The sequence below is a fragment of the Antrostomus carolinensis genome, unplaced genomic scaffold, assembly GCF_000700745.2.
Source record: "Antrostomus carolinensis isolate BGI_N321 unplaced genomic scaffold, ASM70074v2 scaffold19577, whole genome shotgun sequence".
In the NCBI taxonomy this organism is placed as follows: Eukaryota; Metazoa; Chordata; class Aves; order Caprimulgiformes; family Caprimulgidae; genus Antrostomus; species Antrostomus carolinensis.
Genome location: NW_010329711.1, coordinates 41,163 through 61,057, shown reverse-complemented (window position 1 = coordinate 61,057; position 19,895 = coordinate 41,163). Strand labels below are relative to the sequence as shown.

The 19,895-nt window shown below is 36.3% G+C and overlaps 1 protein-coding gene across 1 annotated transcript in view; it reads right to left on the bottom strand.

Annotated features, from left to right (window-relative positions):
• Window positions 1–11,892: 11,892 nt before the first annotated feature.
• LOC104528628 (histone-lysine N-methyltransferase NSD2-like) overlaps window positions 11,893–19,895 on the bottom strand; it is a 35,848-nt gene continuing 27,845 nt past the window's right edge. Inside the window, exons 6-8 of the mRNA XM_010172685.2 lie at window positions 17,217–17,335; window positions 14,011–14,092; window positions 11,893–12,994 (exon numbers count right to left, since the gene is read on the bottom strand). Coding sequence (XP_010170987.1) covers window positions 12,834–12,994; window positions 14,011–14,092; window positions 17,217–17,335 — 362 coding nt within the window. The 3' untranslated portion in view covers window positions 11,893–12,833. The remainder of the gene's footprint in view (window positions 12,995–14,010; window positions 14,093–17,216; window positions 17,336–19,895) is intronic.

Here is a 19,895-nt window from a genome sequence, read left to right as displayed (position 1 = left end):
TTTCACTTTTGTATTCCCCAGCTTTAAAAAAAGCTTGATTAAAACCAGAGGGTGCATTTGTGGAAGTCTCCTCAAAAGACAATATAGAACAATCATCCTCAACACCAGCCAGAACACCAAAACTTTGTAATATGTCATTTTGTTTACGCTCAGTTCTGTAATACAGTTAGCTAGAACTGGCTAGCCAGTAACACCGGGATATCTTCAAAACCCTCGATTAAAGTTTGAACACATGTTTTATGAGAGAGTAACAGTTAATTTTAGAAAGAAACCTGGCAAACTTCAAGCTGCATATGAAAGTCTCTGACCCAAAGAGTCTCCAAGAAAGCGGGAACAGTATACAGAAGAGATGAAGGAAAAAAAAAAGTAGCTCTCTGAAGATGTTTAAGGAGCTTTTCAGCTAACAATGAATTCAAAATACTACAAAAGATAACCCTGTTATGGGTAAATCTTATATAACAGATCTAGATGTATTAAAGATGGAGGATTTTAAAAAAAATAATTATTTTTTAAAAACAACCCAACCAGCATATTTAAAAGAAACTACAGGTCAGTTTTCAGTTCAATAGAATTTAGGGAGGGAATCGACAACCCAGTCAGTTGTCTTCTCTGATGTTACACCATCAGAGTTTCATCTTGTTGCCCCCGATGGTACTTGGTGAGTTTTGTTTCACCAAGTACATTCTCCAGGAGAGCATCACAATTTGGAATTGCAAAAGAAACCTGTCACTTCTCTTCAAGCTTGTTCTAATGCTTATTCACACACACCATCAAAAATACTGCCTAATATCCCTTTTGAGTTGTCTAACTGCAACTCACAGTTGATGTGGCTTTCTCCAGGTATTTCAGCTATATCAGAAGTCCTTTGGAACCAGACATTTTCCTCCTGTGGAAGCATGCTGCAGTTAAGCCCGTTTCAATCCTTTCTGGTAAGCCAGAATGCCCTCTAATTTTTTTCCTAAGGAACTTTTACAGTATCAAGACAATTTTGGTGGGTTTTCTCTAAACCTTATCTGTACTTTAAAAATGTTGTTGAAAAATCAGGCGTGAGAACTGCAGGTAATAACCCGTTAAAGTCTCTTAAGTACAATATCCAAAGCAAACCAACACGTTACTCTCCCTCCCTGTTTCTGTTCTGCTGTGTAAGGATCTCCCCAAGTCTTCTCAATCCAGCATTGAAAGTCCATGTAAACTGCCACAGTACTCAAGAGACCATTTTGCCAATATCCGCTTCTCAGGATACAGACAACTCGCTTTATATGAAGAATTCACTTTGTTTTCAGACATAAGATCTCATATTTATCTACAGTAAAACACATTTTATTAAAAATGGCCGAGCTTACTTAGTAATGGAGACAGCTATGTGCAACCTCTCATGTCAGCCAATCTCCCTGTGATGTGCACATTTATTAGAAGCCATTTATTTTGAAATCAGAGAGAAAAATGTAAAGCTGAGCCAGGCCTAGCATTAGTCTTTATAAAATCCCTTTAGAAACACTGGTTTTGAGCAATTACTTCACATTGTTGCTGCCAGCTAACTTGCATTCCTCCATTTAACATTTGCCTTCCCTGATTGCGTCTAAAAATATTTTGTAAATTGGATCAGACTGATGGCTGTGGGTTTTTTTTTCCTTTTTTTTAAAAAAAAACAACAAAAACCAACATTTCCAACATTTCCTCAGTGCAAATGCATACTATCAAAGTGACTGGTACCTACACTTCACCTATGACTATTTCTACAACTGGAGTTATTTGGAGATTCTGCCGGATTCTTTCAGAAGTGGTTAAAAGAAACTGCCTGTGAAATCATTGCTTTGTTCAGGCACCAGGAAATCTCTGTCCCCTGAACAGGGCTGTGAAACAGTAAACTGCAAACGCAACCTGAGTGCCTGGCCAAGAACAGCCAGTTCTTGCTGGGAAGGGGCAGATAAAGAAAGGTAGCATGGGAGTTCAGCAAAAACATACAAACATTTTCGCTTATGGTTTAAGTAAACTTAACACACATGCTTATTTCTATTTCAACTGTTCCCACAGAAACATTAATTAGTACAAGCAGTGCACTGCCGTAACATTTTTAGCACCTCATTATGTTCTTGTTTCAACTAGCCAAAATTAGTCATGTTTAGAAAAGAAAAAACAAAAAATAAGCCGGAAGGTCTTAGATCTGTATTTCTTTTCTACTAAAAAAAAAAAAAAAAAAAAAAAAAAAAAAAAAAAAAAAAGAAGAAAAAAAGAAAAAAGTAGTATGCTTTATGTTCGAAACAAAAGAAGTGGTCTTATGTTAAATGGACACTATGGTTGTCCCCCATCTTTTCCCCACACCACAAAGCAAACCTAAAACCCTGAGAAAGACCATTTGTGCTTAACTTAAGGGTTAAGTCTTTCCAGTAGCAAAAGCTTGAGGAAATCACTCCTCTTCCCCCAGCTCACTATTCTGGAAGGCAGAGCAGAGGAACACAACACACCCAGAGACAAATACATTCAGACACAAGAGAATAAGGTTTGTTTTGAAGAAATGATTTCCTACTTTTTATCTGGTTTATATACTTGTAAAATGCTCAAATGAAGGATGCAGATCTCTATATGGAAAGGTAACTCTATTGGCATATGACAGTTTTTCAGAAGCCCCCTAGATATAGGTCACAAAATCCCAGGCATTTGTGAACCACAGGTTGACAGCCATTTTCCTACAGAACCAAGTTTGTCTGCCTCAGAATTAATGCACCAGGTCTTCATTTAAATTTAAATGGTTACTGAGCCAAAAGGAGCACTGCTGGCAAGAATAAAACTCTACATCACAAATGCAACCACAAAACTCAAATTCTATCAGCCCATTCAAGATAAAACTTGGCAATTTCCACCTGCCTATAAATCCATGCTGGGTTTCAAGCATGAATACCAACACACACAGCCTGAACAAAACAGTTTTAGTTCATCAACCGCATGGCTACCAGACTGAGAGTATCTTTCAAGAGCTCTCCTTTAATGGCTGTCAGGAGCCTCACACACTTCAGAAATCAAATGCTTTATTAACCACCAGTTTTGCACTAGACAGAGAAGCCTGGATACCTGCTCATGGCTGCTGCGACTCCTAAGAATCAAAACATACATAAGAAGCTTGGCAATAAAATTCTGCTGCTGCAGAACACATCTCTTCATCCTTGCTACCACGACCAAAGGTTTAGCCATCGCACAGCCGCGTAAGGTGTAACTCATGGACAGCTCAAATCCACCCCACCAGTTTTCATACTGGCTAATTTTAGTGGGGCTAATAAAGGGAGAGGCCAGCAGATTGCCCAGTATAAGAGAGGGAAGCATTTCTTCAGGACAATTCAGAGTTTGACCCTAATTCATCTTATTTATGTCTTGCAGAAGGTGAAATACTCTCTAACAGGCATCTCCCTTTGCAAATAACCCCTGTTCTACACAACCACCTTTTGGGAAAGTTCCCTCTGTGAAGAGAGCCAGAATTCAACTCGGCTCCTGAAGTTATGCTGAAAAAACTGATGAAAATACCAGGGAAGTAAAATGATTGCCTGTCCTGTTCAGGCCTGTAGAAGAGGCTGAGATAACCTCCATCTCACGTTTCTCAGGAGGACTTACAGCCTAATGACAGGTAGAGCACCAGATGGCTGGGAAAACTGTATTTGTACCCCAAGCAAAGTGCAATGGCACTAACAGAATCTGACTCACCAAAGGGACAGTTGAGTTTCACCACAAAAATACCTTTAGATTAAACCAGTCACTAACGAAAGATGATTTACAAGACGGTTGCTGGAAATCAGTTCACGCTGACGTGAAACACAGCCACCTCTACAATTAAACACAATGCTTTTGTGGTTTGTTAACACAACTTTCCATAATGGAAGGTCTAATAGTTCATATGCAAATGCCCAAATCACAGCATTCAATAAAAATCAGCAAAGGTTTTGGGGGGCTTTTCTCTTTAATTGTTAAGTTACAAATGTAAATCTTTCCCTTGCGATCATGCCAGAGGTTGTCTTGTCCTTACTTTTGTAATATAATCTCCTTAGCAAAGTAAATTGCATGTAATTAACTCTTCTGATACTCAGGCCAAGGTTCAAAGTAATCAACATTTAGATTAGTGGCAAAACCTGTTAATTAACAATTTGTAGTGATTGCCGGTTTGCTATTTTATTCTGTTTTACATTTTGAGTCATTTCTTATTTCTCATAAAGGCAAAGTACTATTTTTAAGAGGGTAAATTTAGGGGAAAAAAAACCCAAAGCTGTTCACTTCAGATTTATAGCAAGTGACAAGTTTCTGCAATGAAATAGTACCCGAACTCTATAATCATCTCCACTTCTCATTAGCAATTACCGACGCTGCAACACGGAAGACACCCTCCCTCTGCTGAAGTCAGTATCATTGCAAGCACCATCGAACTTTACATTCTGCACATCGGTCAGGCTTTCCTTCTCATTTCCTTCCATTACTGAATGTCAACATTATTTTGTGAGTACTTGCCTGGAGAGGCTTTGGCACCGCACTGCCTGAACACTGAGCAACTGGGTGGCATTTCAGAAATCAAATGCAGCTCTTTCTACTGGAAACTGCACATCTGCGTACACAAGCGAGAGAAAGGGAAAAAACTGGCCTTAAAAAAATTAAATCATGAGGAGCTTTGCTCTTCATTTGGCTGGGCCAGAACTTACTTCAGGGATCAATGAGTTTCTGAGTACAGTTGCTCAGAGAAGCGACAAATTTACCGTCAGGCTCTCAAGGCAATCCTTCCCACGTGTAGCAGTTATTATTCACCACTCACACACGTAAGACTCGAAGGGAACATGTAAGGACACATTACTGCATTTTTTCTAAGTTCTCTATAGCTGTGTTATTGGAAAAATACTTGTTACTGAGTCAAAGTGGGACAAAATTTTGGCATCTCTGTAAATTCTTTGGGCTTAGTATTGTATTTTTACCTGTGAAAAGATACAAATTGTGGCAATGTGAAGAACTGGTCTGCTCATCTCAAGGTATTTTGATTGTACATCTTATATTACTTCAACTTTTTTCTAGCAATAGTTACTCAGATCCACAACAGCACAGGAATCAGCATATCAAGACTTTGTATCCCCAAAGTATTTTTAATTTTCTTTCTAATTATATGCCAAAATTCCCTGTTCACAATAATAAAAAGTGTTTAATGGATTAATTCAGACAAACATCGACCTATTTTTAGAAAGACTATGTAAGAATGCTTATAAAAGCCATCTTCAGCATTAATTCTAACTGAATGAAGATGTGTTGCATACTGCAATATTTGACGTATAAAGCCAGATTACACCAGCAACCACCACTGAATACTGGGTAATTGTTTAACTGCTCAATATAAGGATGGGATTTACTTTTTTTTACTGCTTCCTGAACTACTTCCCGCTTTGTGCAAAAGGGATATACAATGTGCATACAGGTGCAAGGACTGTTTGTGGAATAATGGAGTTTCCTTCTCACGATTACGTTGAGTAAATAAGGGTTTGTTTTGATGGAGGCTGCTGGGCAGGCTAAGAGAAGAGGAGGAAATGTGTGCAACTCCATACATTTAAAATAAGACTTAAAGACACTAGAGCATTAAAAGGAATTAAATTGAGTCAGCTATGTGCATTTTGTGAGTTTATATGTTTATATTCTTAATTTTGCCTTTTGAGTGAAGTACTTAAAAAAAATTGAGGAGCAGGGCAGGAAGAAGATTTAACAAAATCTTTGTGTACAAAATCACTTCTCAAATTTTTTTCCTACTGCAAGACTTCCCTCACCTGCAATACTGAGTTTCATTTAACTGCATAGCTCACTGCATCATCAGTTAAAGTGTTCAAAGGTGAAAGGATAAACACTAACATAGGGCAACATTTCTCTTTCTCAGACCATTCAGTACATCTAAATGTTGAGTTCAAGTCTACAACAACTATTTAAACATTTTTTGCAATCAGGTACCTGATTCCAGTCTCAGTCTCACACCTCAGCAGAAATGTGAGCCAATTCTTCATTCCCTCTGGCTTTTTTTTTTTTTTTTTTAAAGAAAAAAAAAAGTTGGATGCAATCTGGTATGTACACTCAGCTTGCATATTTCTAGAATCACGTGGGTGAACTTTGCAAATGATTGTTAGTTCCACATCTGGGTGGTTGAAATTTAGCCCATTAAAAAAAAAAAAAAAGATAGGTACTGACATATTTTCAGTTGGCATCCAATCATACTGATACATGATACAAAAAAAGCATAGCTTGGAATTTAAAAATCCAAATGATGCTGTGTTTCAAAGAAGCAGGTAAGGATGAAGGGAAATACTTAAGTGGATATTTGCTCCATCCACTCACTCACTTGAGGAAAATAATTTTTTTTTCCATTTTACATCTTCCATTTCCTTTCAGACAACTCCAAAATCAGATAGTAAATACTAGTGCTAGCAATACCATTACAGTATAATTCCAAGGAAAAAGAGGTTCAGAAATTCTAGGTCTGAAAATAAATGGCTGTACTTATCCCATCTGCAGCCCAAGAATTTAAGATGTCACCATGGCAAGAACATAAAATGCAACTGTTCTGCTGGTTAAGACTGGTCCTCCATCAGCTGTTGACTTGGTTATTCAAGGTGCTTTTTGATTGAGGCTTAGGATTAAGTCTTCATTTTAAAAATATGATCTATAAAAGTATTTCTGCGGGCTCAATGTTATCCTGGGGGAAGGCAGAGGGTGGTGGTGGTGTCCTTTTTTCTTCCCTGGAAGTACCTCCTGGCTAAAGGATGTCCTAAAGGACTAGAGCATCAGTATTAGTTAAGGCAAAAACTCATGCCTCATGGAGCATAAGCAAATTTCATATGCACTGTGTGCTTAGCAATCACAAAGTGAACAACATTCCCACCTCTGTGCTTATCAGCTTCACTAGAACTTCACCTCTCCCAGATCCAATTCAGACAAGCTTTCCCTGCCCAGTGTTTGAAGGTTCAAAACAAATTTGGAAATTTCGAGCAAAACAGTTGCTAACATTTATGCAGCTATGGTGCCCACAATGGAATGGGTTCCAACAGTTACTCCACCAGTTGCACACCTTTTCAGACTTTTCTACCTACCAAAATGCAATTTTCATTTAAAAAAAAAAAAAAAAATCTTCCTCAGAAAACTCATTGTATTAATGCATTCAGTGTGATTAACCCTATCCTAGCAAAACCCAGGACATTCAGTCTTATAGAAACACTTCTTGTATTACTCATATATGATTGCTTAACAGCACTTCTTAAGCATTAAGAACACAAGCTTTGGTCTTAGTCATATTCAAGAAACAGTGTTCTTGCGTCACGTTGTGCTTAAGCAGTTACAAAAGCAACTAAAGGGCAAAATTTTCCAGAGCCAAACAAGTTAACCCTCCCCCTTCCTCTTGTTCTACTCGAGTGTCTCGTTTTATAATCTCAGCTGTAGAATATCAAATGGAAACAAAATCCACTATGTACACCTATTTTAAAGCTAGGGGTACATAAAATGAACAAAGCATGGCAGAAAATTATTTCCTTCTGCTTTTTTTGTGTGGTAGGCAAGTCACTTCTACAGCAAGGATCAGCAGGATCCGTAAAAGAAAGGGCCTACAAAGAGTGACCTACTGCTCTTTCAGAGTTGTCTTAAGACACTCAGTGGCTAAGTGGCATCCTCTCTCAGGTCATCTATTATCGTTAACAGATACACTGCATCTTTTTATAAGCATTTTAGAAGCATGTTTCCATGACTTCTGAATGCTGTTGGCTTAAAACTAAGGACGCTGCTACAAGCTCAGACTTCCTGATGTGACTTTAGAGTCAGTGATTGCTAAACCACAGTCATCCAGGGGGAAGTGGTCTGGTCTGGCCAAGAGCTTTCTCTAGAAAGCCTGGAGTACGCATGTTCTGATAAGCAAAATCTTTAGACTTTCCACCAGCAAACCCCAACTGCTTTTCTTTTATTTTTTTTTTTCTTTCTTTCTTTCTTATTAACAAAATCTCAGTGGCTAGAGGGTTGTTTATTTTGTTTTTTTTTTTTTAATCTAAGCACAATTCACGTAAGAGTAAGCCATTAAGCAACATACAAACAAAGCAGATTGTATTCAAAAGACAATCTATCGTGCACCCACACAGAGACAGAAAAACTGACAGAGCCAATTGAGTTACAGTTAACATTTCCTTTATTTCAGTATAAGAATTCCTGAACTGAATGAAGAATGATATTTTGGCCCATACTGCTAGACTAGATAAATTCTTTAAGTATGCGGTGCCACAAGTGTACACAGTACTATAATAGCAAAAAAGACGGCCTGGGACAAGTTTCATTTTTATTGTTAGCAGAAGTTAAGACGTTTCAGATAAGGATATTATGCATTTCTGAATTTGCCTGGAAAGTTAATTAAAAATCTGAGAACATTTTAAAACATTATAAAATTGCCTACAGATACTCATGATACTTTGGTAGGGGACGTGGAATAAAAACCTACATCATGTAAACATTCAGTAAACAGATTCTCTGCACTCTGAAGCCTAAGTAATACACAAGATGAGAATAATTACATAAGAAACTTAATTTTCTACACAGAACGTGCTGCCAAAGAACAAGAGTCAGGCCTAGAACTTTTTTTCATGTGAAAGTAGAAGCATCATAACAAAACTGTATGATCTGATGGGTGATGCAGTTCATTTCAATTGTTAGAGGCTTTAGCAGAGGTTTAGCAAGAAACAAGTACAATTACTTGCCGTGTTCCACAAAAACGTACCCCTGACTGCTTACTGGTGCTTTGAAACAGGAAAAAAAAAAGAGTATATAGGTCTATAGGCATACAGAAACAAACACAGGAAACACATGCCTGCTAAGTCAGCAGATTTTAATTGCCACTATATATTAAATTATCCTTAAGTATTGTTTTGAAGATAAAATTATCTTTGAAGGAAGCTAGAATGAAATGCTAGAAGCACACTGATTTTGTTTAACCTGCAAGGTTAGCTTCAACTATTATTTCTTTAGGGTGGTAGTTTGTTTAAAATAACGTGAATTCCTTTCTTCCTTCCTGTTCTTAGGATCTCAAAGGCAAGTTATTTTTACCTTCAGTAAGAGTGCCTAGAATATTTTAGTTGTATACTGTAGTACAACTAGACTGAAGGGTCAATAAAAGGAGATTACGTACTTTTTTAGTTGCAAGTTGTACATGTCTCATGACTGCCTTCTCAATCAAATACCTTACCTTTTGGTAATTTATGTGTTTTCTCCATTGTGTGTACATGCTAAAACCCATTAAAAAATGCAAATAAACCAAGTCTGCCTCAAATTGGTAATGAGAAAAAATATACTGTTTAATATGCAGAAAACCAGCAAAACTTAAGGCTTGCATTATTATAAATTGCATTAATAGGCCTTGGAAATGCAAGAAGTTGTAGCTATAACCAGTAACTGATCTTGTTTTGACACTGGATGTTACAGAAAGAAGAAAGAATTCCCTCTAGGGAAGATATAGGGAACTTACAATAAAAGCAACACCTTCAAAATCTTTCACAGGCTTCTTTAAACTGCCACCTGCTGGTCAGCTCATACTTCACCAGGGTACGATGAATGACAAACTAGCTAAGAATTTAAGAGTATTACATGTTCTTTATTTTGTCCTCTCTTAGAAGAAAATTACGATTTCTTTGACAAAATTGAGAATTAGTATCTAGACTCTGCAGGATACTATGATGCTTATCTGCTGTCAACAAATCCATCTAATTTAATGAAGCCAGCCAATAACCACAAAATTTGATTAAAAAGCTAAAGCAGGTATGTTTCATGCAAACACACAAAGTGTGCCAAGAATCCAGCAGTAATGGTAATGTAAAGCCTTTTTTATTTATTAAAAAAATACTGGTTACACTCTATTGGCACCTACTATGTGAGTGGGGGGTGGAGGGCCAAGGTAAAAAAAGAAATGAGAATATACCATCTGTATCTCTTCTCACAAATATCATGAGCTTTTGGATTGCTACATCAAGTCTTACAGAGGCAGTAAAAAACTATTCCAAGTATTTGCAGATTCTGAAATGTTGAGTATCTTTCTCACATCTGGCACTACCGGTTGCTCATTAAGAATTAAGATTTTAAACAAAATAATATTTTATAGGAAGTACTGGAGGAAATGACTACTGATGTCCAGTGCTTAGAAGTAAAATTAAGTATTTTGTCTCAAGATTAAATCCAGGTATGAAATTTATTCATTCATGTAGAAACACTTTACTGCTTCTGCCCATCCATCTTAAAACAACTTCAAAGCTCAGGTTTTTTTAAGGGAGTGAAAGCCTACCTTTTAATCTCTGATAAGTCAGGTCTATAAATGTTTTTTTTTAAAGGCAGAAGTTCACACCCCATCTCTGTCTCTTTCCCCCATAAATTACATACCCAAAGTAACTTACCAATGGAAAATCTGGCCTTGACTAATTTTATAATATTTCAAGTAAACCTGATTAAAAAAATAGCCCCGACAACAATAAAAAGCATCCAAAATATTTTTTTTAAATGTCAAATAAGAAGCATCTTTCAAAGAAGAAAAAACTGAGCACACCCTTCTGACTGAACACACCGTTCCTAAAACTTAGTTGCAATGGACTGACATTTAAGAGGTGTGCAGCTATCAACAAGTCCTTGACAATAACAGTCATATCCAGGTTCCTTTCTGGGACCAGCTGTCCACAAATAATGTGGGGGCAAAAGAAAGGAGAAGAAAAAAAAATAAAAAAGAAGTATTCTAGTGAACACAGAAATATAAAAGTTAATCAGTAAACGTATTTAATGTTGAAAAGAATTACATCCTATTCAATTAGCTGTGCAAGGCTTCAATCATTGCATGATTGTGTTTATTTTTTAAACTTTTCCCTTAACGGTCTACAGAAGATTCCTCTCTGGATGAACGCTCTCAGGGCAAACACACATTTAGCCATTTAGACAAGTGCTAAATCATAATACAAAAGGGAAAAAAGTTTTTAAAGTCATCCATACAATCAAAAATTTGTATCTTTCCTTGTTTTGTGGAACAGATCAACAGTAAGTTCAGAAACACATGCCTGACATTTTTGTTTTATTTAAAGGCAAAATATATCTAATATAATAGGAAACAAGCTGGGTCCAGTCCTTAGCTGGTACAAGGTCAGGTCAGTGTAGCTTTAAACCATCTAAGGATCTAGCCCTCTAATCTACTCCCCCCTGCACCCAGCCCTCAAATCTCTGTTATTTGACAGGGTGTATTTTCTGTTACGTTGATTTGGATTATTTTGGTTATTTTAAAACCTTTTAAACTCTTGAACTTGAAACTTCCTAGTTTGCCTATCTGTGTTCTGTGAGCAGTGTATGATGTTAATTTAATGAGGAAATTAAGAGCTAAGTTTTTAAATTTCCATCTCAGCCTATATAACCATATTCTTTTTAACATGTGAACGGCTACAACACAAAATCCTACAAAAAATGAGCCTTTTGTTGAGAAAGATTTCTGGAGATTTCATTTTATAAACACAATATTTAGAAATAGAAGAATCTTTCTCCTGAGATTACAGTATTTAGAGGTGCATATTTAGAACCAAAAAGACAGTATGTTCCTTAAACTGGTCTGGCTGAATAGATTGTCCCAAACACAAACAGCCATTACCCAGCAAGTCCCAGCAGTAAAGCCAGAACAGCAGAAGCTGGTAAGCCAATAGACGAGAGTCTCTCAACTGAGAGAACAAAATGAGAACAAGTATTACTTTACTTGACTGCTGCTATGGACATTATTTCCTGTGGGACTTCCTTTGCTTGTTTTATTGGGGTACAGCAGGGAGAATTTGTTGGGGTTTTTTGTTAAAGTATTTTTCCAGTTACAGTAAGATATACAGCCATTAACATGCAATCTTTTTTCCCCACCCGAAGGTAAACCATTTACTGAACATTGTCTAGATATTTTAACTGCATTCATTATAGTGCCTAAGCATCTCATGCGTTTGTTAGGGGAGATGAAAAAGTCTCTAGATAGCTGGAAAACCTACTCCCTTGTTAGCAGGTGAGCATTTTCTCTCCAGCTTCTGTAATACAAACTGCTTGAAGCTGTTTGTCTATGGATATTACACTAAATCCTACCAACTAAGCTTCTGAATTCACCTGCAAAACAGCATGCATACTTCACCCTCATGCTGCCACTCTTTGGCTGACTGGTTTTAATAGTGTAGATGACTTGGGGAATGGTTTAATGGACTGTATGAATACACTTCTGGTACATACATTTCATTTATTGTATGTCAATTGAGAAGAATTACAGTTCCAAATATGCAGAGCTAAGGCTATGATTAGTAAGTATCAAAAAGATACATCCTTCGCTGCCTGTTTAACTCTACTGGGGATGAAGCTTTTTGCATCACAGAGAAATAGCACTTAAACAGCCTGAAAAATAATTTGAGCTTAAAGGGGCTCTGCTCAGAAAACTGTCCAGTTCTAGATCAAACAGAGGATTAGGAAACTTGCTTCAATATAAAAGCTATGGCAACATGACAATATTGAGTTACATAATGTAACTAATGTAGTACACTTACATAAAGTCTGTAGAAGAAAATACAGAACACACTGGCATTTCACTTTGCCTCTAATAGAAGGTTACAATTCTAAAACTTTGTTGGTAAATACATTAAAAACCACAATAATATCTTGACGTCCCCAAATCAGACGTTTGTATTACAATAAATGAATTTGCAATGCACACGTTAACAGATTTCACAGAGGCCAAAACTGTAACTTGTCTAGAGCACCAACGTTAGAGAATTTGCCTTTGATTTTTGTTTTTAAACACGATTCACACCTGAAAATTTCTGTAATTAAATGGCTGTGTGCAAACACCACTTTTTTGTTACCTCATTCTCAGTTAAGGAAGCTGAAGGAGATGAACTCTTGCTAAAAGCAAGAGTTGAAGATTCTGCTGCTGAAGCCCGATTTCGCTTCTTCAGAGGTTTACATGCATCAGACAGATTTTTCGTTGCTGTAAAATAATTTTGGTTTACAAAGTGAAGTTTGGAACTTTAAAACGTTATCTCCCTGAAGCCATTTAAAATATTCCTTTGGATAAAGGAAGGAATGATTTAGGTAGGTCTTCTGGGCACCTATGTAGGGCTGAGAGAAGACGAAGTAAGGTTCTGAAACCATGTGCTTTGGCTTGATTTTAAAAATAAAGAGGTTTCTATTAATCAAGTATGTACTACAAATAGCTAAGAAATGTTTTCCCATTTTTTTTTTCAGTTCATTTCTATTAAAATAAAAATATCTTGTGACTTATGATCTCTTTAAAGCAGAGGTAACAGTTATCTCCTCGGGTAAACATTAGAAGGCCTATGTGAGCTCATCACAATCTGAGTACCACTAACACTTTGCTAAGAGAAAGGTTACATACAGGAGCCAGGTACCAGATATTATTTATGGCATGTCACCACTTCTACATTGCGCCGAACTTGCTGAAGCTTACCTGTCTTTGGCATTTCATTACACTACCTAAGAGACATGCTCTTACAGAAGTTACCTTAAGCTTGAGCATCATTAATAAGTGTGACTTTTGGATTTTGGTCCAAGGTTATTTAGAATTCCCTCTCGTGCTCCACACTGCCTCCCATCAAGCACCATTTAAAAGGACTAAAATCACATAGTAACTGATTGCATTGATGGTCACTGCACTTGTTTTACTGGGCTAATGCACAATGACAGATTGGAGCAGTAGGATTTGTATCACTGCTTGCCAAGATCACAGGGCAATAGCTTTAATTTGGTGCCATCAAATGGTGAACTTGTGAACTGCTGCTCTAAATCAGCAATACACAATTTCAGTCGAGTATAATGCTGCAAAATGGTGGTAGCGAAGGAAGAGGGCACGCCCCCCATCTGTGGCAGAGTGGCTGCAACTGGTTATTGCCTCAGCAAAATTTAGCCGGCTGCCTCAGACAATCTGTTTATTTTAAAATTATTTAATTTAAAAAGTTACATTAAAACTTATTCTGACCACATTACCTGACTGGTTCTTTTGTGAAGAGGAGGTTTCTGTGACCTTAGAAGAGTTTGTTTTTGCTGTTTTGTCATTGCTTGTCTCCCTCTGTCACAAAAAAAAATATGAAAAAATAAAAAACCTCCTAATTTATGAGTGGTTGGATAAAACTGGCAATTACTTCTGGATTTATGTTATTAAAAAGAAAGTGTCTTTACAAATATCTGAATGGTAATGTAGTTAAGCTAGCCCCATTTAAGTGATTTTTAAAACTCATTTACAGCACAGGGTACAAACCCGTAAACAAATGAGAAAAGGTAAAGAACACAGTATTCCAGCATCCCACTTATCCATCCCAAACTCAGCATATCAAAAAGGGGGAGCTCTAAATGAACACAAAACATGTAAATTATCCTTACTATTCTTTGTCTAAACTGGTCAAATTAAAACCTTTAATTATTAAAGGTAAAATGCAGAATCAGTATATAAATCTGAGAATAAACCCTGTGCAGAATTTTAAGTCTCAGCAAGATTTGCTTTCAACTCCACAACTTATAGCAGTGCCACTTTTTAAATTACTATGGTTAAGATTGTTCCAGCATTTCCAGAATAAAAACACTATTTTCAAGGGAGCATAAACAACACATAATTTTTCTCCAGACTGAGATTTTATCATTGAAAGTTTAGGCCGACAACTGGGGAAGTCAAAGCTTTGTCAAAATTAGACACTATTCCTTACACATGCCACTGTTTGGTTTTCTTTTTGTATGTTACAAATTCATTCAAGTAATGTCACTAAAATTGTAGCCAAGAACGCTTAACCCTGACAAATGCTCATCTGATCAATAAGAATAATTCTACCGAACAAAACATTTTACATACTTTTTCATATTCTTCATCTGACATTCAGTTTTACAAAAGATGTACAGGTGAACACCTCAAATGTTGGAGAACTGGTTTCCTTTGTAAAAATAACTATGAATGGCTACTGTACTACAGATATGCTACACTGTGCTTTTACTGACTTCTAAGCAGACTAAGACGCCCTAGCACAGATGCCATCGGAGGCTCCCAACATCAGTTTTGTAAGACTACCAATACACCTCTCTGTAAAAACAAATGGAAATGTACAGTATAGTTCACTCATAAATGTAAAGCACGCTTTACAGAACCCCCATTTTGTTAATGTGCATTTTATATACATCATGAAAGCACCGATGAACAAATTCATTTTTTAAAACTTCCATATGGGTACTTAAATCATTAAGTTACTTTGTGTGAAAGTGTTCAGATTTTGTAAATAAGAACTGAGGACAAAAAGGAGGGGATAATGCACAATGTCTCATGCAAGAAATAAAACATCATGGAAAAAAATTAATTAAAGCTCCTCCTATCCAAAATGCCTGTAACAAAAGCCTGCAGGCAAACTGGGACTAGCAGAAGGAAGGTGTACGGTTAGTGTGTGCTTTTTTGAATCTTTACATAGACATTTTCACTGTCATTCACTAAATGTTTTTACTAAGCAGCAGCACATACAGCTAGAAGCACCCTGGGCTGGTGAAGGCAGGAAGAGACTAAGAGATAATTCATAAAAGAAATCACAAAGTAACCATTCTACAATATCTGATCCTTCTGTGGACAGAAGCACAAACACTGCTATGTGCATTTAGAGTTTCCAAATTACTTAATGTTTACATACACAAGATTCCTTGTAACTAATTCTGATAAACGGATCAGATAAAGGACAACGCTTTTTAATAAGTCAGTGTTATTAATGGTATGTATCTGACAGGAATCATCCATCTAATTTATTTATTTTCCTGTTAATATTCACATCTGCATCACAGCATCAAAGATACAAGAACCTCCTCTGCAGGAACTATACCACAACCACCTTTCATTCTACTTGTGATAATGTAGGCTAATTGTAGTGTGCTGGTGGGACAGTTAATAAGTAACTTTAGGGACAGTCAAAACAAGGACTTAATAGCAGGAATTAATTACAATAAGTAAACTTAATTATTCCATTAATCTAGTGTATTATAGTGAATTCAAATCAATTAGACAAGTTTTAAAAGGGTCCAAAAACTTCTAGAATATAAGATGAATATTCAACCTGTTAGAGTAAGAAGCACAAAAACCAGTTTTGGCCCTTCTTTCTGCAAAGGTAGCGACATTTCTCTAGGAATTGTCTTTGTCCCTTGCTAATAAGCTCATTAAGCCCAGCTATCTGAAATTCTATGTATTTTTTTATACTGAACTCTGAACAAGTTGTCTGAATACCCACAATATTAACAGAGGTACCAAAATAACCAGCCTACCAAACAAACTGACATCTACAAATGGGACTTCTGTAATTCATTTAAAAAATAAATCCACTACCTTTCCTTATATTAGGCTGTTTCACTTAATCACTGTGCCACTGAAGACCTGAGATGAGGTCTACAATACTCACATTACAGCATGATACTGTAATAACGTATCTGAAAACACTCGTGAGCTCAGCTTTCCACACAAGGAAAACTCATGATGTTCACTGGTCCACGCGCATGACTGAATAAACCTATGCTTAAGTCTCTACAAGATTTGGGCTGTATCCACATACGTAGTTTTAGTGACCTATGTAAGGAAAATTCTCATTCTCACAAGGAGGCTAAACTGAAAAGGAGTCTGTGATTTGTGTGATAAATATACTGTAATATTTACTGGAGTTTCCTAACTTAAGAAATGGGTCAGCATGCCACTCTCAAAATGCTCTATAGGCTTCCAGTTCTTGAAAAGTAATTTTTCTGTTTTGCTTTATTTGTTTTCCCCTCTCCCCTGACTTCTGTCTAAATTAAGTATTGACTCCAGATATTTTTTCTTTTTTACATTCTTGTATACATCTCTGAACTCTCAATTCAGAAGGAAAGAAAAAGAACTACAAAACATGGCAACACGGAAAGGTCATGCCTCTGCACATTCCTTTGGGAAACAGATTTTATCAGCATATATTTTCACCACAGTTTAAGTAGCAAGTGCAACTTCTCATACCTCCATCCTTAAAATCAAAGAAAAAAAAAAACCCCACAGCAATAAGCTCACATGTATCTCTGAATATTTACAACAGTTTGGTTTGATATACAGACATTACTTTTTTTAATCCTGAAAATGGAAATGCTGACAAACTTAACTACAGCAATGTGACTGGTGCTGCTATAAATCAACCCAAACAAACCAACGACATAATTACCTTCCGATTATTCTGTTTATCCATCCTGAGTCTTTTCCTAGGTGCTTCCTGAACTTCAAAATCTTCTGTAGGTTCCTTTGTCCTCTTTTTTTGGTTTCTTTTATTTCCATGTAAGTTACCTTGGGATGGGGGATGGGGAAACTTACATGAAAAATAATCTAAAACCCACTTTCAAACTATTTTGAACTATTCTAGTTATTTTAAATTACTTTTCTTTCAGTCATTATTTTTAAAACATAGTTAAACATTAACACAGTTTGATGACCTCTTAATGCTTAAGGTCTGGTTTCTGGTGCTAAAGACTAACTCTAGAACACATCCAAATCAACTGCTTCAGACTCAAGTTATTTTAGAAAGGTGAATCTACCTGTATAAGCACTAGTTTAAGATCTGAATATTACTGCCCAACATTTGCTTCATATAATCAGACTGTACATGATTGATCGATACAGCTTTTAACGTGCCTACCACTTTGTGTCAGTGTCTTATCACTGAAATGAATTTTTAAGTCTCCTTAAGTCTCTAAGTTCCTCAAATGATACAGAGGAAGATACTGGTGACTTCTATTAAGGGGTCTCTAGAAAAGACAAGGTATCATCACCAATCGTACAGATTAATTATCTTTCTGGTATGGCAGTTCCAGGCTCTCTCTAACAAGCTTACTTATCTTTTACAGGAGACCATATGATCCCCTTCCCTTGTGAACCAAAATCCTAAGAACAGAACCACGTTGGTCATTTTAAACCAACAGACTTATTCACGTATTTAGATGATTACTGACTGTAAACTGTCTGCTAAATTACAGAAGGTCAGTGACTAACCTACATACCCATTCCACAGGTTCAGCTATTGTTTGCACTTACTTGTTCTACCTCAAAAAGGCTTAGGAAGTAGTCTGTTTTCATCAGGATGAAATGACAACATTATTACACTCTCCAGCACTTTATGAAGCTACAGAGTATTATTAGTATTACTTGTTCTACCTCAAAAAGGCTTAGGAAGTGGTCTGTTTTCATCAGGATGAAATGACATTATTACACTCTCCAGCACTCACTACTTTATGAAGCTACAGAGTATTATTAGTACGAAGATTGCAAGCTCCAGGGGCACAAATATGTTAACAGAAAACTGCCCTACAGCTACAAGCATTCTATTCCAGTGGGAACAAATAGCTGTAAATATTAAAAATACAGCAACTTGAAAGTACTGATAATTTTCAAATTAATGTTCTTATCTAAACAATCTAGGACATATTCTATTATCAGACTCTGAATCCACAAAGCAGACTGAAATGGCTCCAGGAGAACCTGCTACTTACAAAAAGCCAGCAAAAGAAATCCCACAGTATTCTTCCAAGTCTAAGATAAGAGGATTTGGGTAGGGGAACAATTGAACTGACATGTTTTCATCTGTAGATAACTATAAATGTACACAATATATGTACTAGAAACACCTGTTACAGGTACAATTTCAATTACATTTCTTGCAATATGACACTGAGGAAGGTGAACAAAATTCAGCACTACAGCATTTAGATATTTAATTTGGGATCCATTAAAATTCTAACGTCAAGGAAGACAACATCTGAGATAAAATAAAGAGATTATGATACGTGGGCGATTACATTAAAAAATACACTCAATAGCTACTTATAATGATGAACTATTTGCACACAACACAAATTTCAATTACTTCTGGATCTTGATCTCCTTTTAGGTGAGTCTTGAAACACTTTACGTTTGGCCTCTCCAATATTCTTCAATGATGAACCTTGAGAGATACAGAATGTGTTTTTTTTTTAAACTGATATCCAAATATTTGACACTTAAAATTTAAAGTTAAAAACTTTTCAATTTTCCACAAAATGATGTTATTTCACACACACACAGATAATTAACAAAACTGACTGCCATTTTTATACAAGTTTTTCCAAGTCTCACAAACTTTCAAACACACCCTCTCATTCTTGTCATTGCCCAAAGCAGCACCTGTTGGCTTCTAATACTTCCATCATAAGTCTTCTTACAGTGCTGTAAAGCTATTTAAATTTGAAAAACGATAGCTAGTTAAATTGGATAAAGTTCATGCAAATGCCAAACTATCTTCCTCCTTTTTTCTCTGACAAAGTGACTTTGAAACCCCTCAAATATTTTGCAAAATAATTGAGACTGTTTATCAAAACCGAACTCTAGACAACAGCAACAAAAAAATAAAAGGAAAAAAACCAAAACATATTTGCAATCTTGTACAATGTCCTAAAAACTTTGAGTAGCACAATAAAATGCCAAACGGATGAAAGTTTCAGAATAAAGTTTGGAATACTTCTTCCTGAGTTGAAAATGATACGAGGTAATATACTTTAGGTATATATGAAGAAAAGGTGTAACAATGATTAAACTTTTAAAACCATTTCCTAACTATTCTACAGAAAAACAACTCAAATTTTACTAGCAGTAACACACTTCGTCTTCCCTTCCCACCATCCACTCTTAACAGGCAGTGGATGCAATGGCAGCTGCTTATGGGCAGAAGAAGAATGAGAAATCAGCAATCTCTAAACAGTAGAAAGTTTACATATAACAGCTTTTCAGAACAATGAGCAAGAAATGTAGACTTCATGGGTTGCGTTTATTGTAACCAGTGGCATTCCTTTGCTATTGGCACAAACACCAAGAATTA